This window comes from Melopsittacus undulatus, chromosome 10 (assembly GCF_012275295.1).
Source record: "Melopsittacus undulatus isolate bMelUnd1 chromosome 10, bMelUnd1.mat.Z, whole genome shotgun sequence".
Taxonomy (NCBI): Eukaryota; Metazoa; Chordata; class Aves; order Psittaciformes; family Psittaculidae; genus Melopsittacus; species Melopsittacus undulatus.
In genome coordinates this window covers 10,799,273-10,821,992 of record NC_047536.1, presented here as the reverse complement: position 1 = coordinate 10,821,992, position 22,720 = coordinate 10,799,273, and the positions used below count along the sequence as shown (strand labels likewise).

The window sequence follows — 22,720 nt, the reverse complement described above, 5'->3', positions numbered from 1 at the left end:
ATTTGTTGGGTTGGGGTGGAGAAGAGCTCCAGTGTGACATGCTCTCCTAGCTGTGTGCACAGTCCCAGATAGGACTGCTGACTCTCCCCCCTGAACTATTTAAACTCTAGCTGTCAGTGTTTTCCAGCTTTTTGCATTCACAAACATATGTTAGGGCTCTGCTCCCACAGCAAGTAGCAATGCAGGGAATTTGATGGGGAATTGGGAGACTGGAGATCTATTTCCAGCTGAGTCTGCTCAAGGATTTGTGCTCAGCTCCACTGTTTGCAAAATATCTGTCCGTGTCAGAATAATCTTTAAATTTTAATATATTTACCTTAGGAGGCTTAGGAGAGCAATGAGTACAGGTATATCTGGTTATTAGTTTCCCCAGTGAATTTTGAATCTGCAACTAATTCCAACCGTAGGAGTAAAAAAGAAAATAAATAAAAAATACATTCTAAGACATTTTTCTAGCAACAGAGGAAAGATGCTAGTAACATCCTGAGCCAGCAAAGGAGAGAGATCAATGTTATGAATGTCTACACCTGGGGAAGCATTACACTTTGCAGCTTGCTAGACATCTTAAAACCCACACAGCAGAGAAACTGTGACTGACAGGTGAATTCTCAGATGTCTATTAAGGGTGAGCTCACGACCCAGCCTCTCATATAATTCAGTTATCAAGGCAGTCAGCCGCAGCGCCGTTCAAAACCACGCTCAGTTCTGCCGCTCGCAGCAATACTTGTTTGCCTTTTCTTGTTTCATACGTCACTGCTCACGACCACAGCCTTACTACCTCAGTCCTTTATCTACCCAAACGTTTCGGTTGCTGCAGTGTAACTGAGTGGCTAACGCCTCAGCATACGTACCACAGGGACCAATCCCTTCCACGCTAAGGAAAGGAAGAGACTAAATTGCCAACCAGGTAATAATATTGTTATTACCCTTTTCCACTTCTTTACAGCACTTGAAACAGGTTACTTGCTGGCGTGGGTGAGGGCACCTTTCTGTTCCTCTGACTCCTGTGAAAATCAAGGATGGATAAGTGTATATGTATCTTGTTTTGCAGACCAAGGGGTGTAGCCGGGCAGAGTCTTCCTGGTGTCAAGCCAAGTACTTACTGTGCTGGGCAAGTATTATGTGATACAACCTTTCCATCTTCCAAAGAGTTCTTGCTTAGAGGCTCTCCAAGCATCTTGGATACAGCCACATACCCAGTACATATCCATTTGGCCTCCCTGTCCAGTAGATGAGCAGCTCTTGTTTGGCCTTTTCCAAAGTCTTCTGAGCTCCTCAGCCAGTATCTGTCTTCCTCAGGCAAAAGCTACCACTGCAGAGGAAGTTCATCATAGGATCTTGCTGTTGAAGAAAGTATCTTGCTATAGCCAGAACTCCACCAGTCTATGGTCACTTTGTAAATCTCATGGCCAACAAGAACTTTATGAGAGATGCCTTGACATCTCTCTGTTCACATCCATTAGATACTTAGACTTATTCTTAACTGTTTTTCACACACACACACCAGTGTGAACTCTCATCACTCTCCAGCTTAACTTTTCTTAAGAGCAGGCACAAAGACATGATGTGATTTATATAGCCTGTACTAACAGAAAAACAAAACCTGAAAATAAGAAGTTCCATCCCTCTTCCCAGGACAGAACACTGCTCTGCCCTAGTACTAGGGGAAGGACATACAAAATTCCCAGTCAGGAAATTATCTACTTCAGGAAACAAGAGCTAAAGAAAAGGCTTAGAAATCACAGACTTTGCCCTAAATATCAGCTTTAGCAGCAGATATTCTTGCTAAATATCAAGAGAATGGGAGGTGGAGGAAAGGAGTGTGTGAGCTGTGGCTCTTGAGACTTTTCGCCTGTGATGTTTGCCTATTAACAGCTTGAGTCACCCAAAAAGATGGCACATCATCATGAACATCCACATATATCATTGCTCCTCCAGTGCACCCTTTAGGCTTCACAGAGATGTTATCTCCATACCTCTTTTCCCAAAATAGAAAGCATTTTGGAACTACCAGTACATTCTGGCCCTTCTTTCCACAGGTTAGTAAATCCAAGACCTTTCCTTGAAGAGTCCTTTGTCCTACCCCTGCCTCACATACCCCCAGCACAACTTTTCACATCTCTCCCCCTAAGAAGCTGAAAGCCTGAGCCCAGTCTAATTTCTCCTCGGGTTCTCATTAGGCTCATTACAGCCTTATCCAGCTTGCTGCAATTTTGTGCTGATCAACACAGTCTCAATGGACACACCCTTCAAGGAAGCAGTAGTTCCTAATTTTCTTTCCTATGAGATAGCCTCCTCCCTTTGCCATAAGCCTCCTTTCTATAACACACTGCCAGACCTGTCCCTTGCCCAGGTCTGACAGATAGGGCTGACTACAGCCACCTTTCCCCTTCATTCTTCCCCAAGGACATCACCTGTGCAAGGGACTCTAAAAGAACCAGTTCCCCCAAGACTCAGTACTGATGCAAAGACAAAACCATTTTCACTCTAGAAGACATGGAAATTGGGAAAGTGGCAGTAGTTTATAGCCGCTTGGTTTCTCTTCTGATGGTTTGGTATGGAGTGACGTAGGCGCATGAGGGCTGGGGCTGGTGTGTGATGGGTGTTACGTTTTGCTCTTTATTGTGGTTTGTTTCACAACTTCTCCTGACTGACAGATAAGTACCTAAAAGCCTGAAGACCATTACCCCTGCCCTGGAAAAAACAAACGGCAAACCACCAAACCAAAAACCAGTCTGTGGCAAAGAGAGTAGTTGCATTTAATTTATTGATCAATCAAAGCAGAGACCAATGAGCAACAGTCAAAGGAGCAGGGAGGATCGTGTGTGTTCTCAGGATTTGTAAGGGAAAAATCAGGGTGAAAGGCACAGCTCCAGGCTTAACATTCACCACGGTGCCTGAGGAACAGACCTCCCTGGTTCAATCTGAAGAGAAAGAGGGAGAGCAAAATTACAGACATGGATCTCAGCTTTATAGTCTAACTTTACCCAAATAAACCAATGCTCTCTGACTTAAAAAGTACTTCACTTAATGTTTCCCAATTCCCCAGGTTACATACTTTCTCACGTTAAAGAGATTTGGGGGAAAAAAAAAACCAACCAAACAAAAAAAAACAAAACATAATTTCAGATATCTTTTACAGTTACAATTTAAATCACTTTGTCAGGGAGGGAGTCAGCAGTGCCATGAGCCTGCAAATGGGGATCTGGATTTAATTGCAAGGGAAGTAGAAGACTCACACAGGCTTTAGATCTGCAGTGCCCGGGGGATGACAGAGGAGTGAGAGGAACATGGAGCAGGGATGGATTTACCAAGGGGCTAACAGAAGCTCCAGACCTTCCACACCAGCTGCTGCTGTTGTGTGTGTGCTCCAGCTCCTCTGGTTTCATGGCTATATGGTGAGCTCCATACTTACGAAACTGCATTGCAGAAATGGCACCGGTTTCCATAAGTTCTGCCATCAGAGCCACAAAGGGGGCTGTATTCAGAGGTGCAGACAAGGTTCTCGCCGTTCTGTTCACCACAGTCAATATCCTCCTAATAATGGAGCAACAATGGAACAAAAACAGGTTTTAAAGCTTTTGTTCCCTGTCTCTTCCTACATGAGTGCTTTATATTTATTTAATGTTTATGGTATGGCAAAGCATGAAAGCACTTTTCAGGTGCAGGGCTCTGTTGTTCTAGCAATTCTGCTAGCTCAGAGGTAGAGAACATGCTTACATGGAACATCCTGAAGCAGGGAGAAGGCAGGGGCCAAAGAATCTAATCCATACTATTATAAATAGCACCATTCTATGAAATAGTGAGATAACCATGCTGATGTTCCCAAGCTGGCCCTCTCACTGGCTGCTCTGGTTCAGCAGGCTAGAAGAAGCAAGTGTACCAAAAGTGGACAGTCACAAGCCATGCTGCAGAAAGCATTCCCACCTGAGAAATCACCACTACTAATAGTGCAGGCAGAACACAGCCCTCCTGTTCTCCTGCAGAAAGGATGAGACAGCACCTCTTGCTCATCCTGTTTCCTGGTAAATGTAGGTGTCAGCACCCACTGACTGCTGTATTCCCAGGTCAGAGGGGCAGCTGCATATCTGAGCCATGGATTTGATTCAAAGCCCTTTGACACTGGCATACTTTAACTCTTTTCCTCAATCCTTATTCCAGGCCAAATGCACAAAGCCAGTGTGGGCATTTCTATTAATTAGTTAAGATTCAGTGAGTTTGTGTTGTAAAATGTATTGTAACAGCAGTGTGCAGATTCCTGCGCTTTACCCTGGAGCATTCTCCGATATTGTTCAGGTCCAAGTCCAGTCCGCTCCTTTGGGAAGAAAGCAAGTTGAGAATGAATGAGCACAGTGCAGCTGCTTCATGAGTCAAACTACCTCCTTACACTTTAAATACTAACATGAGCACCTACTGATCCAGACCCTGCTCCTATGACCCAGGCCCTCCACTTACATCACAGCATTGCAGAAGTGGCACTTGTTTCTGTAGGTAATCCCATCGGTCCCGCACATGGGCATGTACTCCATGCTGCAGGGGTTCATACGACCCCTGATTGGTCTCAGGTAGCCACTACAGTCGAACTGAAACAGTCACAGAACAACATTTTAATCTCCGCTTCCTTTTGCATTAATAATGGAGCAAAGTGCAAGAGACATCTTCCCCTCTCCCCAGAGCTGCAAGGGGAGAGCAGCCCCAGCATGGCTGAAGGAGTTGAAGGAGCCTAAACCATTGAAATCCTGCATGTGGGTACAGCAGAATGCTGGAGGATCTGGTTTTTTCCTGTCCTGAAGTGGGCTGCATCCCTATCATCTTGTGTATTTTCACCGTGAATGTCACCATGAAGGATCTTTGCCTAAAATGCCTCCTGCAGCAGCAACTTTTGCTGCGAAATGCCAACGCCACTTGAAAATGGAATTTACGCTCACCCTGGTGTTTCTGCAATTACTCTGAGTGTACTGAAATGGAAGTTGTTGTATTACGTTAAATTGCACAGCCAGAGTGTTTCTTTACTTTCTCTCTCTAAACTAAAAATAGAGATGCTTCTGCACTTCACAGAAGCTCCATATATTGATAAACAAAGTTTATGTTAAATGTTTTGATAGAATTGTTTTTTTCTGTTACAAAATTACCATTTAATAAAATTCCATGCTTCCTCTGGGAGTTTCTTGGCTTCAACAAGCCTCTAAGTCTAAGTCTGAACAAAACTGATTTGATAATGCTGAAGTGTTATTGAAAACAAAAGCTTCCATTCTGAAGTCTGGTTTTACAGAGAATATAATGTTTTAAAACTTGTTAACAGTTCATACAGAACGTAAAAGGAATTTTTGTAAATCTGAAATTCTTGGTTTTCATTCAACTTCTGACAGTTTGAAATCGTGTGGGTTTAATACAGAATTAATCCTGGCTATGGTTTTTGTCTAGCTCTCTCCCATCGTCTCATCCACCACTGCTCAGTGCACCAGGAGAAGGAGCTGATCTCAGACCATACCTTATGACATCTTCCATCATGCCTCTTGCCGATGGCTCGGTTATGGCTAGAGGGAGAGAAAGAGAAGGAAAGGAAGAATTATTCTGCTCATACCATGCAGTCATCTCACTCACTAAATCTCCCCACTCATAAAGCCCCAGTACTTTATCAGATTCAGGAGCTCTGACACGGAAGATCGAGGGCATTAAGGCAGACTGAAACTTATGAAAAATCTAGTCCACCCCCTGATTAGTCACAACCCCAAAGGCTTTTGTCTGCTGCTTGAATTGACATTGTAGGTAATCAGGAGACCTTATACTCACAAGATTTCTCTGCAGAGGGAGCACTCATTGGGGTAGGTCACACCGTCAGTCCCGCAGATGGGTTCGTAAGTGGTGGGACAGTTAAACTCTGTTTCTCCAGAGAATGGGTACATGTCGCAGAAGGCCTGTCAAAGAGCACTTGTGATGTCTCCAAATGGAGAGAAGGGTGTGCTTATGTGGATCATATTTTCCCTGCTTTGGGAGACTACTGTCGGTCGTTTGTTTTATTTCTCTATGCTGCTTCTTTGGTGCAAAAGAGAGGGAATAAAATCTAGTGTGTTTCTTACTGCATACAAAAGCACCTTTTTGCTATTAAGACTTAAAGTACTTTCTTCAAGAATTGCAGCCAAAAATGATCATTCCCTGGGGAATCAAGACAGGGAAGATATTTAGGCAGTTATTCAATAGCTGTATAGATTTTCTGCTGGCACTCTGTGCTGTGCTGGCTCTCACTCTACATTATTAATCGCTGTCTTTTTTGTCACCAGCATGGGAAGTTATCTTTCTCTGACAAAGGTCATTTCTTATTTTGGGGGAAAAAGATGGCATAATACTTAAGGGCACTTTTCTTCTTCCTTTCTCTCTCACTCTCCTTTTTTGTTCTCTTTCAGCCTTTCCTGGGATACAGTAGAAGTATGAATTATTCATCTAGTCTTAGACATCAAGGCTAAATGACAAAGAAAATCTACTACTCACCAGTCGTCGAGCAATAACAATATCTACAATAAAAACAGAGATTATAAAATATAAAACTGCACAATGTCCTTGAATAAAAATCCCTTGGAATCATCAGTTTCCCAGCAGAGTAACCAAATACACTTTTTCATTCCTGAGAAGTGATTGTTTGCCCAAGTTTTATCGATTCCAAATAAACAAGGAGTTATAAACTAAGATTAAAAAAATCAGTTATTTGCGAAACCAGAAGTTTTGACTCACTAAAGAAGAAATAGGATGGAAGCTTTTCTATTTTTGCAGCATTATTATCCCCACTAAGGCACATAAGCTTAAATCAGACAAATGCATCCTACCTATCTATAGTATTTATTGGCACAAGGATTAATTAATTAAGTTCATTAAACGAGAATGTTTATTATCACATCGCCAAAAGGTTGAACTCTCCTTTAGGATGTATATGTAAAGGCAAAGGCTCAGGAGGACTAGAGATACAAGCATAGCAAAACTGGCTTACCAGAAAGGCAGCTGAGAAGCGCAAGCCCAAGAAGGGCAACACTTCTTGTTGTCTTCATAGCAGAGACGATTGTGTCGTCTGTTACTTGCAAATCTGTCACTGTTGAGTTCAGTGGACGATTCTCAGCTTTCCCTCTCTGCACTATATATATACATTCCCTGGCCTTGTGAATTCAGCCCAGAAAGTAATTATTTGCTCAGTAAACTAAGAAAAATATATCAATTATTGAGTTGAGATTTGAAGAATACTTGTTTGTTAGAGATGCCCAGAAGAATTAAACAAAAGCTGCACCAAGCTTGTTAACAAAGGCGCCCTGCTGTACAATGAGTGATTTGTACTTTCCAAACAAGAGCACTGTCTCAATAGTAGATGCTGTGAAATTACATATGGAAGAAAAAAACCTCAATTTATTGAAAGTATTTGAATTTATGCTCACCGGAGATGGCATTTGGGTTCCAGGACGTTTGCATGCTGCAGGAGAGCTGGGAAAACAGCAACATGGGAAACTCTAAACTTTTAGAGATATAAATCTGGGTTTTGGCAAACATCAACATACTTAGAATCATAGAATCATAGAATAGTTAGGGTTAGAAAGGATCTTAAGATCATCTAGTTCCAGCCGATACTGAGGCCTCAATGAGTCTTTCCCTACTCTCTCCTGTAGTTTCCTGGCACACTGGATTTCTCACCAACAGGACAACATTACCTAAAACTTCAGAAGTTTAAAAGAGTTACTCATCCGTTGGCTGTGGGTATTATTAAGAAATCATAGACCCATAGAATAGTCAGGGCTGGAAAGGACCTTAGGATCATCCAGTTCCAACCCCCCTGCCATAGGTAGGGACACCTCACACTAAACCATCTCACCCAAGGGTTCATCCAGCCTGGCCTTGAACACTGCCAGGGATGGAGCATTCACAGCCTCCCTGGGCAACCCATTCCAGCACCTCACCACCCTAACAGGAAAGAATTTCTTCCTTATATCCAATCTAAAAATCATGAGAATAAGTAGCCTTAAATCTGGACTAGTGTAATGTTTCCCCTTAATGGCAAGCAAGTGGTATTCTGTGCAGGTAAAATGGGTTTCTTAATGCCAAAGACATTCAAGAAAAACTTGCAGCAGCTGCTAACAGGAGTGAGACCTCAGGCTTTCTTGTCCCCCCTCTGTTACATGGCATAACATTTAGAGAGTCAGCTGAAAGTCATTATTACGGAAAATAGGTGAAGAATAATGTGCTACACACTGTTAAGTGGTTCAACTCTATCACAAGCATATGGAAAAACAAATAAGGAATATTGCATAAAATAATACACTTTTGATGTAAGGTAGTCACGGAAGGAACTGTGGGACAGAACATGTTTATGCTTTAAAAGAAGCCTGATTCATACATGTGGCTTAAAGGCAGCCTGAGTTTTAAATAGAAAATAGGATTGGTTTTCTTATTATCCTGGGAGATGTTCAAGACTTGGTGGGCAGATAAATCATAAAAACATAACTGACAGTGTAAGGGAACTGTAGCCACAGAATAGAGTTTGCGGGATTTGGCCTGTTTATATCAATGAAATAATTTTCCTGAAAAAATAAATGAATAATGCTATTTGGATCTCATTCACAAATACCACAAGTCGAAGGGTTCCTTTGAAAGTGGTTCCTGTTGTATTCTAAACATCCTGAGTAACTTGACTTTCAGATTCCTTGAACTGATTGTGAGCCTGTTTGGAAGGGAAGCAGTAATCACAGAAGGATTAATATTGATTATTCTCCAGGGGCAAGAATGACAAAGCCTGAAAACAAGGCTTCCTCAGAACTTGCACCAGCCACTGATAGAGATGGCATTTGCCAGCTCTGCAGTGCTTAGCAAGGCTACAGGAACATAGTCTGTCCCCTCTTGAGCCCTGCAGCCCAAACCTCTCCCTATCCACCTTCACATCTGAAATCCCCAGTTACCAGTAATTGTGCTGCTTCTCCAGGCTGCCTCTCCTCTCTGGCTGAAATCATGCTGATCAGGAGTTGTGAATGGCAAGGTATCTGTTAGCAAGCTGCTTCATTCCTGTGTCTGACCAGCACCTACCCTTTGTTAGATCCACTGGGGAGATCTCCCTCTGATTCATGTGCTGCTTCTGAGGATCTGGGTAGCCAGCCAGGACTGCTCCAAAAGCAGCTCTTTTCCTCCAGTAATCCCTGCCACTCCATAGGGCAGCAGGGAGAAAAAGAGAAACAAGGAAAGAGTCCTGCTATAGGATCTATGAGGAAGAACAGGAAACAACTGGCAGCAGACAGGGCAGCAAGAGCTGTTGTGCTAGATGTGATGTAGGATTGCACAAGGAGCTCCATTAATAAGAAACAGAGGGAATGGGATAGCAGTAATTGCATGGAAGCAGGTGAGGTGAAAACAGGCATTAAGAGCAACCAAAAACAACTTGTCTCCATGCATTTGGAAGAGTGAGCTTCAGGAAATGTCAGACACATGTTGTAAATGGGAAGGGCAGAGTGGACCCACCTGGCAAAACCCCTCTGTGGTATTCAAGAGCATCTTGATGGTGGGCTCAGTAAAGCAACTTTGGGCATAGGAATATTTTATCATTTCTACAGATATGTGCTCCACAGGGAAGTTTAAATAAAACTCTTCCAGCTATTTCAAGTTCTTAGAGGGCAAACATTCAGGAAGTTTATGGCCACGTGGACATGATAAACATTGGTAGTCATATGATGGATCCTTTATTATTAAGATAATTTTTCAATAAGTCTGGAGAATCTACCCAGTTTCTAATCCAGCATTATTTCTTCCCATAGCAGTAATATTTTCCTGGGAATGTTTTCCTCTGGCTTTGAGACCCCCTATCTCAAGTAAGTCCATAATCTACCAAGACCTAAAAAATTCTTCATTTATCCTTGGTTTAGTTAAAAACTTATCGCAGGCTTCATGTGGCTACAAAGAGAAATAATACTTTTTTTTTAATAAAAAGGTGGATGTGTGCATGCAAGACTACATGTTGTTATTCCAGAATTACCGTTGTCCTTGTTCCTGTATCCTGCTGTTACACACCACACTGTAATCAAGAATAAAGTGGCTCTATGCTCCAGTCTATGCTACTGTAGGAGCAAATGTAAAATGGGTTTCTTTGCCACTAACTAGCAATGTGGCACACTGCAAGAGCTCCAAAACAGGTTGCTGTTCCCAGACCTCTGCACAGGGGGGCAGAACTGGATCTTCTATGACAACATGAATTCAGTTCACAGCAAGCAAAGCCCCTGCTCTAAGCCGCACTGATTTAATATTTCTCGTTGTAATTCAGCTATCTGATTGCTGTCTGCATATCACCAGTCTCTTAAGCAGAGATGATATCACAGGCAAGGGTGTCTGGAATAATTTGACTATCTGGAAGCCACATACGAACAGCAAAAGGCTGAGGATCTGGCCCTGCGCATCCCAAACACTCAGTAAATCTCAGCTCTGCCTCACTGCAATAGCTCTGACACAGACAGCCCCCAGAAACGATGTCTCCAAGTAATTTTCTTTTAAAACATCATTTTATTTTTCTCTGCATCGAGAAAGAACGTAGTAACAAACCGATTATCTTGAATGAAGCCTCAGAGAGAAACTGCATTAACAGAAAGGTCTAGACTGGCCTGAGGTATATTTTGGCCAGCAAAAAGTAGAACAATGCACTAAAACAGAAGCATTGATATAAAATAGAGCAGAACAAAATAACTACATGCAATGTGTTAATCAGATTGTGGGGTAATTGAATGGCATTTCCTAAATTCACAAACATCAGATAATGACATAAAGTGCCGAGGTACTGCTTAAAGAATTGTACCATAAAATACCTCGGCAGGCAGACAATGTTTCCTGCCTTGCATTTCCTGGAGGGAGAGTTAGATTAGTGATGGTGAGAGGATTTTGTGTTGTTGTGGCAGGATTTTATTGAGCAGCAACAAAAAAATTATTTCCAAAGAGGTGGCCATAAAAGAGGACTGCCTTCCTCTCCCCCCTAAATAGCTGACCCCTGGGGCAGGGAGCTGGGGATGTGGCTGGGGTCCTGCTCTGCCTTCGGTTACCTGGGTAGTATACTGCATAATTGCATCTGGGTGGAAGCTTTTTCCTCATTCATTTCCACTCAGTTTCCCTTCAATTGCCTGGTGGACTTTCCCATTTAGTGGACATGGGAATGGACCCCTGGAAGATGCCCTCTGAGGACCACTGGGATCTTGAGTGTGATCAGGAGATCTTCTTGTCTCCAAGACATCATGGCTCCTGGGGCCATCCTCATCCTTTCTGCTGCTCTCCCATAAAGAAAATTGGTGCTGGAGCTGGTGTTCTTTTGCACCCAATTCCTTCACTCAGATGAGTGGGGCAAGAAGGTCCATGAAGCCCCCAGGCCACACACCCCTGCCTCTACCTCCCAGAGCCTCGATTTTTCTTGGTCCCAAGAAATGGCATCCAACAGTGAAATGCCTTCCCATACACAGGCCTCCCTCTCACAGGAGGGACTTTCCAGCCCTGGGAAGGGACTTGGCACTAAATGGTTGTAGAGAGTCATGTCTTTTGGAAATAAATTGCCTCCCTTCAGAGAACTGCTCTCTCCAGTCTCTGGGAAGTGACACATTGTCACTTAAGATCATTAACTATTTGACTGGGAGACTGCTGCTGTACAGCATCCCTCACTGACAGCGCTTTGCTGTTAATGAATAATAAATTAACACTACGACTCTGAGCCTTTCCTTTCATCAGCTGAGGTTTCTGGAGGCTGAAGAATCTCAAAGGATCCTCTACAAACAAGGACAGTAGACATAATTACCTACAAGCAGCAGCTAAGTGGTGGGTGAGGTGCAAAAATGGGCTGCAATAGCAATTGCTAGCAGTCCTCTGAACATCAGGTCTGTTAGGACTGACTGCCCACTAGTTTTCTGCAATCCCCCACAGTGATGAACACTGCAAAGATGAACGTGGGCAGCCAGGTATCTGCCTGCCCAGAGAAAACATCTTGTCCCATTGCTTTGGGAAGCTGAGTGGATTTCAAAAGAGCTCCTCTCACCTAAAGGTGGTTTTCCAGTCCTGCTTGCAAGAGGAATAGATGTAGCTGGGAAACTGCCCTTCTTCATGTAAGATATTAGGGGTAACAGCTTGAAACTGAAGCAGGGTTGAGCAGCTCCGGGTAACAGCAAGATCTTCTGTGTCTGCATGGCTTTTGCAAAGCAGCCACAAAACACCCCCAGCTGCAAGTCTTGGGACTGCCTCTAACTATGTGTATGTTCAGGCTTGCTTAGGGTCTTTTCATGCTCCCCAAGTCTGCCACACAGTAAGGCAAGGGAGAAGCAGCAGGTATTTGACAGCAGCGGTTAGGGAAGCAGACAGTTCTCCTAACCCTGAGAGTGTCTGTCCAAGATGCCCTTAGTGGATTAAATCATTTGGACTATTGCACCAGGATGCATCTCCAGCCCTGGTTTTCTTTTGGAAAGCTGGATGACGGCAGATGCCCTCAAGAGCTACCCACTGCCTTTGTGGTTTTGTCGATTTCTTTATAGAAACCTCTTCCCTGTAATTTGCCTGTTAATATCCGCACCCCAGGATTGTTGCAGTGATGTAATCATGCAACATCTTAGGTAAAAACAGAATGAGACATATTATTAAAGCAAAACATAAATGCTGATGGCTTTTTTATTAAGCAGAGGTTTTCAGGATTCAACAGGAGCTTTCAAGGTTCAGGACAAGGCTTTAGGGGAGCATCTGCCATGGGGAATGGCGCCAGGGAGGATTCCTCTTTATGAGCTGAAGCCTGTTGAGAAATTAACACTTTCGAAGAGATCTCAAGCGAAGAGTCCGACGGCTTCTCCTGCAGAGAAAGAAATCATACCTCAAAGACAGAACATCTGTGCTTTTACTGTTTGCCTCTCCCTCTGGTGAAAGATATATCATACAGAGGCTTAAACAAAATAGAAAACTTCTGAATGCTGTTCCAGCTATTTCCTTTTATTACTAACATTCAAAGATAAGATGAAGAATTAACTTAAAGGAAGAATATATAGTCTGCATGAAATAGACTGTTTGCTGAAAGAAAGTTCTTCAGCAAATTATCTAAGAGGGAAATGCAGAACTATACTAAATGGTACCTTTATATGTGAAAGAGGAATTCTGGCAAATTCTCCCAATAAAAACTGACCCTTGCTTTTAAGAGAACAGATAAACATGAAGTAAAAGAACTTCAGTTCTCCAACCAGTCTCCCAGACTGATTAGTTAGTTTAAGCTAATTTGTTATTTAGTTAGTGAAGAGACTTATATTCATACTTACAGGAATGCATTGCAGAATAAGCATTTATTGCCATATGTTACACCATCAGACCCACAGTGTGGGAGGTATTCCATAGTGCAGACATTGCTGGGTACCACATAGTTCCTGCAGTAGCCCTGTAGATAGGTGCAATCTATGTTCATGAAAAAGCTCTCAACAACAGATATGTAAGAAAGGTGACATTAGGAGACCACACACACACCCTGAGCTCCCCCAGTACTGGCCAGAAGTAGATGCTGAGAAAAAGCCCAGGAACAGGGCAGGAGTACAGTGGTGCATTGCCTCCAGCAATGTGGAGCCTGAGTAACCATCGCAAATATTGCTGCAGTAACTTAGACAATAACTTGGACATGAACTGAATACTGCACTACTTGTTGAAACTACCATCAGGTGAAAATAGCAATTTCACCCAATAATATCTGTGGCAAATATTGCTCATTCAAATATAGCTGAATGGCTCAGGATTTTCAAATGCTTATCACAATGTGACTAGTAAGGATTTAAACAGAAACTGCTTGAAGTAAAGAAATGATGGAAAATCCATCCCTTACCTGCAGTGCACCAACATCTGTAAAAAAAAAAAGAGAAAAAAAGAAGGAAATATGATACTAATGCAATTCATGGGTTCTGTTAGAGTTAAAATCTGTGAATGTGTGCCCTGAATATGCTACTTTCAACTCACTGTTAGCAAATTGCTTCTTAGACAAAAAGAATGTCAATCAAAATGCAGTGGTTTATTATACATTTGCAACATTGATTCTATGGAATAATGTTTTTTAATGAGAGTTACAGCCAAAATGGAAAAGGGTGTACAAGATGAAAGAAGAGAAAAGCAGTTTTCATGGTTCAAAGGATGGAGCAGGGCATGCACTCAAAGCTCAGCAAGTTATTGAGGCTAACAGGGTCATAAAGATGGAGGTAGCATCTTATATGCATTGCCACAGTAGTTCCTAAATACAAGGAGTATTTAGTGAGGTGTAACTTTTAAGAAGCTTCTACAACTGGTCAGGCTTTCGGATTGCATCTCAGCTCAAGATGACTACAAGAAACGTTCTCTCTCATTCAGTAAAATAATTTGTGTTTCTGCAACATTTCAGAGGTTAAATACTGGATGTCTGAGTCTCTGGGTTATACCACGTACATGTCACTTCTTTCATTATGCATAAACTAGCACTGAGAGTAGAGCTGTTCCCACAGTTGTTCTTACCCACTCAGTTCTGTTGCTAAAATATTACCCCATAAGTGATAGTCTTTGATGTCAAGTCTTTTCAACACTATCTTTCTAGGAGTAAATAAGTCCTTGTAGAATGAAGCTCTTTCCAGTCTGAGGATGTTTTTGTGGTTTTAAAGACAGCCAGCACTTACTCAAAAGCAGAGCAGGAGGCAGTAAAGCTACTCACCTGGGATGCAGCAAAGGGCTAGAGCAAACAGCAGCAACACACCTGCTGTCTTCATGGTGGCTGAAGCGTCTGCATGCAGCGGAGCCTGTGTTTTGCTCAGTAAACATCACCTTAATTCTGCCCTCAGGTGGTAACCACGCTATATGTACTCGTGTATGTACATGAGTCTCTGCGCATTCGGATTTGGCTCATCCACCCTTATTCTGAAGTAACATTCCTGGTCGTTTGTCAGGGTGGCAGTCTCGACAGAGGTTAAGCTGCGCTGTAAGCCAGGAAGAATGCTTCTTCATAAACAGGAGTCATGAGAAGTTTAGATATGTTTGCTACACCCTCTGTGTTGTTATTTTAAGTGAAATACATGACAAGTTCCTTCTGAAGGACCATAGAAAACTCCTGCAGGCAAAAAGGCAACTGTACAAACCTCAGCAGCAGCTGCTGTCAGATTTCCTCTGTGTGCACCTATCAGCACCTATTCATGTGTGGTGTTTTTTCAGGAACAAAACATTGAGTGAACAGCTTCCAGAGTGGAAAGTCTCTACTTGTATTTTCATGCTTCATCCCAGTAAAGCATCATGAAGCTATAGTGAAACCAGGAAAGCAGTGAACTGGGAAGGCAAGCAAGAGGGTGTCCCAGACAGTGAAGGGAGTCCTTGGACTGAACAAGAGATGGAGTAACTTTTATAGGCATATGCAAAGAATTTACAGTTGTTATTTCCCCTAAAAGCCATTAGAATTGTGGGTTAGATTTACCCTAATGAACTGATAGACCAATGATGACAGAACGGTGTGAGACCATAGCCTGGATCCTGGAAAACTTGAACCCAATCTGGAAATGGCTGCTTTATCCATCTGCCCATCTCAGTATAAATCCTTTGTTTTACCACCAAAGCATAGCTTTTTTTGGATGACTTCATTCCATCAAGGAAAACAAGCATCCTCCTCCCTTCGGCTCCCAGAAGAAATGCATGTGGGAGATATTACTTTTTAGAAGGAATATGCCCAATTTATTTATGTTTCTCTTGTGTGGATCAAACCCCCACCAATTCAATACCCGAACAGAAGACAAAAGCAAAATAAATTTCATGGACAATACGTCAATGACAGGTCACACTCTCACAAAACAGAAGGATATTTTGTCCTTGGATTGTGAAACACTGCTGAGATACTCCTTGGGCTGGCAAAGAGTATCCTGTTGTTAAAGACTAGGAGAGGAGACAAGTAGGCAGGAGTAGGAACCATCCTTAGGATGGCATTTATCTTAAAACACTTGAAGGTTGTTAAAGGAAATAAGTCACTTGTAGGACCCAGAGACATAGGCAGTGTCTGAAAAATACAGGCTTTGCTAACAGACTGCCCTTGCAGGGTGCTACACTTCAGGTGAGGGCTGCGTTCAGGAGGCCAGGGGTCAGCTCTTGGTGCAGACACTACCACAGCCTGAGTGGGTTGTGCACTGGGAAAGTGCACCAGCAACGCCTTAGGGGAGATCAGCTAGTGTCATCACTTCAGAGCAGCATTTCAGCTCTTTACAATGTCGAAGGTCTGAAAGGGCCTGAACACTAATGTAGGCTGACTATCATTGATGTGAAAAGTCACACAGCTCCAAGGTTTGTGCATCTGTATTTAATTTTGTGCTTTTTATGAGAGGGAAGGGAGCAAAAGGCAGTTTTTGTTATATCCCAGAGCTATCAGCACATAACCTATTCAGCCTGGCATCATCATTCAACAAAGCAGAAGAAAATGTTTCATGAAACACATGAAACAAGACAAAGAAATGTTGCTGATTTAGTTTATTGAGAAAGAAAATCAGGAGTGAGCTGAGTTCCCCAGAGGGCAAGATGAACTGAGGTGAGATTTTTAGTTGGGATTTGCCAGTGGGGATCCTGTGGTGAATTCTCTCAGCACTGATACTCAGCATTTTCCAAAATGGCTTAAAGTGAGAGTCCCATTGCTGTCCCTGAAAGTGAGGAGAGGAAAAAATGGATTAGACAGAGTTGGGTCTCCTATAATCTGTCCTTTTCCTTGGCTCCTAGAGAAGGCAGATAGGATCCTGCCCCAAAGACAAAGAACTTGCAGACTCATAGTCCCATTAACTAAGAGATGAGTGAGATGATTTAACCCATTCTTAAGACTGAAATAATTTTTTTGGAAACTATGATGAAGCTTCGAATTTCATTTCTTTGCAACATGCAAGAAAAATTCCATTAAGATTAATGGTGTTCAAACAATTCACACTAACAAACCAGACACAGCTCTTTGTATGCTCCAATGGAAACAAAAATGAATGGTTGGCATGATGGTTGGTGTTCTCTCTTGCCCCATATTCCTACTCAACCCTGGTCAGCAAACAAGAAAGTGGCAACTGTGCAAACTTGCTCTTATAGAAGGCAACTGCTAACAGGAATGTGATCCATGTTTGTACGTACACGACTGCATTGCAGAATCTACACTTGTTGCTGTATGTTTTGTTGTCAGAGCCACAGAGAGGCAAGTACTCAAGTGTACAGACGGGTTTAGGGTAGTCACTGCAGTCAACCTGGAAAAGAAAAAGTCTAATATGAAGGATTAAAAAGGAGTCACCAGCAGAAGGGCTTGAACCCCTCACTACAACTGCAGTGCTAATGATAAGAATCTAACTGAAAGTAATTAACATCCTTGCACAATCTGATATAAACGGAGGTGTCAGTTCCTCCTATGCCAGAGAATTTTATAATATAAAAATAGATCGTAATATCCTGTTTGAAGAGATGTGTATGATACCCTGGCCATAGCATTTCCAGGCAGCAGCAGTTCCTTCTATGAATGTGCCATGCTCATAATCACATTGTACTGTGTTCCCAACCAGGCCAGGAAATTAAATGGAAAAACCCTGCTGTCTGGAGAACTGTAAGTGCTGATGTGCTGATGCCTGTGTAAGGATCCAGTATCACTCCTGTATTCTTAAAACAGGAAGATCGACATTTAGCTAGGTATGGTGAGTGAGGGATTTTGTTTCTTATGCAATGAGTTGCTTAGTATTGTAATGCAAAAATGCATATGGCTCCTGGAAGAGGCTGAGGAAATTAATGGAGAAGAAATCTATCAATGCTATTGACTACACAGAAACTGCAGCTAGCTGAGATCCAGCACCCAAAATATAGTCGGAGGTTGGAAGAGTAGAAGTCCCATACATCATACATACTTACTCTACCCTTACTCTCTCCTACACAGTCTTTATAACCCCTGCTAAGAGTGGGCTCTGCATCAAGCCATCATGGGCACGCTGGACCATTGGTCTGACCCTAAAAGGCGTTATCTGTTCTACTGCCCTGATTAATTATTTTTGCTACTACTCTTTATGCATCCTTTTCTGTGCAGTTAGCCTCTTCCTTTCCTGCCATTAGTGTGGATAATTTGTATTATGTGTGGAAAGAGCAAAATCTTCCCTGTGCTGAAGCACAGCAGCAGCTACATTCCTGTGGGATGCTACTGGTCTGGGAGCTGCTGCGGACACTAGCAGTGCTTAACCTGACATCAGCAGGACTAAAACATGGTCCCTCATCACAGAGTTCACTTACTGTAGTGTCTTCTGTCTTACATTCACTGTCATTCTTTTTGTCAACACTGGTTCCAGCCTCTCTGGGAAAGGAAGAGACCCACATTAAGGAGTTCTGTGAGAAGCAGAACTTTTCTGCTGAAAAGCATGTCCCAGGATTGCTAATCAGCCTCAAGTATAACAGACAGAATACAGGAGACATTCAACTTAGATTGTGTCCACATGGCTCTAGATTCCAGTGCAGGTGGTGTCACAGCCTGCCAGAGTGCTGGTTTATAGCATGATGTGAAGGAAAAGGGAGCATCCAGGGTGTTAGGGTAGGTTGTGTGACAATGTAGATGCACCTTAGGTCAGTTGCAAGGCAGCATCTGCCACATAGACCCTTTTAACTTTGTAAAGAGAAGCATTCTGTCCTGCGTTAGATCCCCACCCAGACCTCTACTTCTCTCTCTAGATCAAAGGCAGTTTTCTTTCTATTCACAAAGGAAAACAAGGTCTGGTTACCAGGGAATGAGAAGGGTCAAAGTCCAAGCACCTTAGAAAAAAGACCTTGGTGGAAGTCCTGATATTCAGAAAAGCAGTTGCCGGGAGTGCCAAGCAGTTGTCCCTCATAGGAGAGCTCTGCATATGCAGTACTCACAGATTATGGGCACACAGCAGGCACTCGTTGTCATAGGTGACCCCATCAGTACCACAGACGGGGCTGACATCTTTGTTGCAGAGCAGCACCACTTTACCTTCTTCATCTGTTGTGTTGGGATACCTACTGCAGTCCACCTGCTGAGGGAGCACACAAAAAAGCACTGGTGAAGGCTTACTTATAAGAAGCAAGTAGAACTTGTGAGTGTGTCTGGCCACCTAGGATACTACCACAGCAGGAAAAATTGTTTTCTCTGTGTCAGTATGATGGCAATTCACTTGAAGATGCCCAGGGCAAGATTTTGACATCTCATATGTCCTCTTATTTAATGTTTGAATTCTTTCTTGGGGGAGTCAAGCAGCTCTGGCCACTGAGAAGCAGGATATGCCTCTTAGTTTCCCCTTAGTTTCACTTACAGGGACAGCTTCCTTGCATTTTCCATCGTGGTCTTTGCCAACATTGGTTCCGTTTTCTCTGGAAAGGGAAAGACAAATATTAGGAAGTTCAAAAAGAAGCCTTGCTATATCCTAGGTTCTGGAAATATGTAACTGATACAAGGGAAAGCTGACCCTTTATCAGTCAGGCTTATATATAGCTATTTTTTGACAATGTAGTGCCATCCTCCCTAACCAGCTAGCACTGAGGGGCTGTCAGGGACATAAAGATGCCAAGAGCTTTAGGACCATTTGGGGCATATCAGAGCAGGGCATCTCTCCACCCTTTTGCTCTGCTTTGCTGTGATGAGATATGCCCTTGGGGCTGTCATCTGGCTGATCCTTGAGCTGGAGAAGAAAAATAAGAATGAACTACACCAGCAAGAGAGAGACACAGTGACTAAAGCAATGTCTAGGCGATGGAGTGCCATGCAGTGATACCCAAGCTTGTTTTGAAGGAATTGACATTAGTGACATATGTCAGATCACTGTTTGTCAGAAAGTGGTGCTTCCAGAAGTCCTCAGAATTGCTGTCTATGCAGTACATACATGTTGTGGGCACAGAGCAGGCACTCATTACTGTAGGTGACTCCATCGGTACCGCAGACAGGGCTGAGGGTCTTGGCACAGACCAACACTTCTTTGCCTTCCTCATTTGTAGTGTTGGGGTATGTACTACAGTCCACCTGCCAAAGGAATGTACAGCAACAGGATGGAGAAGACATTTTACATTCACCACTCTCATTTGACAGAAGACAGTGACCAGGTACAACCCGCAGAGGGTTTTTCACTGCCCTTGCACACATTTGTGCTGGTGGGTCAATACGGTAACAGGCAAATCCTTCCTGCAGAGACCTCCCCACACAGCAGGAAAGAAGGAGGAGGAGAAAGCTACAGCCATACAGCTCCTCAGATAGGGTAAATCAGTGGTGGTCTCTCATGCTTACCTGGCATTCCTTTATAAAGGCTATCTGTTGCTCTCTCATTTTTATAGTCTTGTGGCACCTCCAGTGCACTTCTGTTATTACTCTTTCATTATCAGAACACTGATTATGTTTTTTATCCAGAGGAGCAAGGCTAACGACATGGTGCATGGAATCTGCAGTACCTCAGTAGTATTTTATTCTTCCAGTAGGCTGCTTTCAGGTAGTTTCTGATAGGACAGCTTATTCCTAGCCTTTTAGAGTCAGTCATATATGACCCAACTCACAGCTTAAACAAATTTAAAGTTAGTGAAAAACGAATTAATAAAAATTTCATATTGTTACTACTACTACTACTACACTATTAACATACAGCATAGATGTAGAGCCAAGGACAGTATAATTTAATGTTTTATACTATGGAATCTGATTACAATGACACTAATTTCCCACTAACTGAAAAACAGGTAAGCATCTGCAGTCCTGAGGTTTTTCCTGTTCCTTCAGTTATGTCCTTATCAAGCCACATACCTGAGAAAAGTGACAGAAAGAAATCTTCCACTCACCTCAACCCCAAAGGCAGCATCTGGAAAAGAAGAGAGAGGCAAAAAGTGTGAAACAAAGCCAATATGATAAGACCTCAGTTAAAGCTGGAATTCTAGACATAAAATTCCTATATGCAGGACCAAACTGATTTCCAGTGATTGGTTTCCTGAACTAAATAAACTATGTATGATTTTTTCTTTTCTGTGTTGATAAGTATAATAACATTGCTTATTGCTGGCTGTGATGAAACACATTTTTGAACAGCTTTGTTCTTTTGTATTTCAAGATAAGTAGACATATTAATTGAAAGTAGAATAACTTTTCCTTCCTTATCTGTCTACACACCCATTTTGACCCTAAAGAGCTACTGTTAGTTATCTGGAAAGAAACTTGAATCAGTACAGATAAATGTAAATGCAAATAGTCACCTACAGGATAAGCAAATACATAGAGCATCTGTTGTCAAGCTTATGCATTTTAAAGAAGCTGAGTGTGAAAAAAAAATTGTCTTTGACTTTATAATTTCATCAGATGGAAATATGCAATGATAACATCAGACCCTGGCTTGGTTTTGTCTCTTGTTTCTCCATTAACAGAAAAAGTATTGCACAAAAGTAGCCAGACTCCTGAAAAGAACTTGCTCGTGCCACCCCAGTATTTTTGTGACCAGTTACCAAAGGTCTGAATACCTTATTACAGCATTGTTTCAAGCATTTATCCACTTTCTGTAATTGTAGAACAAGTGTAAGCAGTGTAGCAGTGTTAAAACAACAGTGTAAAAAGCATAAAAGCACTGGTTACCAGCACAGAACTCCATTTGCATTTATTTATATTTATGATAGATGACCAACTACAACAGTGATCCATTTAAGCCTGCCCTGACAACTGCTCCCACATCTTTTGCGATGCCAAAGCACCAGAGCATCCTAGCTCTTTGTAGGAGAAGATTTTTTCTCCTTGAAGCCACTCTTTATCTTTTTAAAGACAGCCAGGACTCAGATGTGAAAACTGTGGTGCCATAAGAGTTACTCACCTGAGAAACAACAAAGCACAAAGGAGAGGAGAACAAAAACACCCGCCGTGGTCATGTTGGAAGTATGTCTTGAGTCTGCAGGCTGCCTGCTCCTGCTCTGATCACGAGATGGCCTCTCAAAGGCTGACTGCAAATATATACAAATGCAATGTCTAAACTGTTCAACTGTAACATAAAACAACCTGAAGAATCTGTCACCAGCACAATGAGGCTGGTAATATTTATTGAGGTCTTGACTTTCAGGTAATGGTCGGCATCTGCTAAGCAATTGATTTTGGCTGGACATCTGGTTAATAGCTTGAGATAATTATCACATGTCCTCAGTGATCAAAACCAAACAAACAGCCTTTTAGACAAAAGAAACCTCTTTAGGATTCAAGTAGAAATGTAAGAAGCACAAAATGCTGATGGGAGTAAACAGCAGGTCCTTCATATGTCTGTGCAGAGCAACATCTCCCATCAGAGAGCAGCTCATGCAGAGCATGCAGTACTATCCTGATGCAGATCAGGCTAAGACTCTCTGCTTGCTTTCCTTTGCTTTGGGTGGGGTTTTTTTCTGCATTCCCAGATATTCCGCTCTAGGTACAAACATGGGTCAGGTGTGGCCTTGCCATCAGCAGAACTGGTTAAGCTTTGCCGGGTGAGTCCAGCAGGACTGTGTCTAACCTGTGCAGCTAATGGTATTCAGCACTGATTTGATAAGTAAAAGGGTTTATTGAGAGTTTCACTTCAGCAGACTTGAAAGCAGATTATATTCTGTCAAATTACACCAAAAATGTCACTTGGACCTTATCATGAGGGAGCACTTATTTACAGACCTAGTCACAGTTAAACACACCGACCAATTCAAAGTGTTCTGCCAAGTCATCTTAAGAACAAAACACACTGAAGGTTTGGGAGCCTGTTTACATAGCACCAGCTATGTTTGCAAGTAC

The 22,720-nt window shown here is 42.5% G+C and overlaps 2 protein-coding genes across 2 annotated transcripts; both read right to left on the bottom strand.

The window, feature by feature from the left end:
• Positions 1–2,749: 2,749 nt before the first annotated feature.
• On the bottom strand, positions 2,750–7,256 carry LOC101879920 (double-headed protease inhibitor, submandibular gland-like). Its single transcript, XM_034067140.1, has 8 exons — positions 6,983–7,256; positions 6,490–6,512; positions 5,794–5,918; positions 5,492–5,537; positions 4,456–4,583; positions 4,270–4,315; positions 3,416–3,537; positions 2,750–2,924 (listed from the first exon to the last, which is right to left on the bottom strand). Exons 1-8 carry the CDS (start codon positions 7,038–7,040, stop codon positions 2,879–2,881), a joined length of 594 nt encoding a protein of 197 aa, XP_033923031.1. The 5' UTR covers positions 7,041–7,256; the 3' UTR covers positions 2,750–2,878.
• Positions 7,257–16,511: 9,255 nt separating this feature from the next.
• On the bottom strand, positions 16,512–21,840 carry LOC101870663 (ovomucoid-like). The gene is made up of 9 exons (XM_013128605.3): positions 21,791–21,840; positions 20,773–20,800; positions 19,833–19,969; positions 19,266–19,323; positions 18,850–18,986; positions 18,232–18,292; positions 17,775–17,789; positions 17,101–17,210; positions 16,512–16,631 (listed from the first exon to the last, which is right to left on the bottom strand). The coding sequence occupies exons 1-9, from the start codon at positions 21,838–21,840 to the stop codon at positions 16,586–16,588; spliced, it is 642 nt and encodes a 213-aa protein (XP_012984059.2). The 3' UTR covers positions 16,512–16,585.
• Between the last annotated feature and the right edge of the window lie 880 nt (positions 21,841–22,720).

Coding starts and splice junctions, on each gene's coding strand:
- LOC101879920 (XM_034067140.1), bottom strand. CDS start 7,040: ATGAAGACAACAAGAAGTGTTGCCCTTCTTGGGCTTGCGCTTCTCAGC. Junction 6,513..6,982: donor GCTTCTCAGCTGCCTTTCTG/GTAAGCCAGTTT, acceptor TTTTTATTGTAG/ATATTGTTATTGCTCGACGA. Junction 5,919..6,489: donor TTGTTATTGCTCGACGACTG/GTGAGTAGTAGA, acceptor GCTCTTTGACAG/GCCTTCTGCGACATGTACCC.
- LOC101870663 (XM_013128605.3), bottom strand. CDS start 21,840: ATGACCACGGCGGGTGTTTTTGTTCTCCTCTCCTTTGTGCTTTGTTGT. Junction 20,801..21,790: donor TCCTTTGTGCTTTGTTGTTT/CTCAGGTGAGTA, acceptor GCCTCTCTCTTC/TTTTCCAGATGCTGCCTTTG. Junction 18,987..19,265: donor AATGCAAGGAAGCTGTCCCT/GTAAGTGAAACT, acceptor CTCCCTCAGCAG/GTGGACTGCAGTAGGTATCC.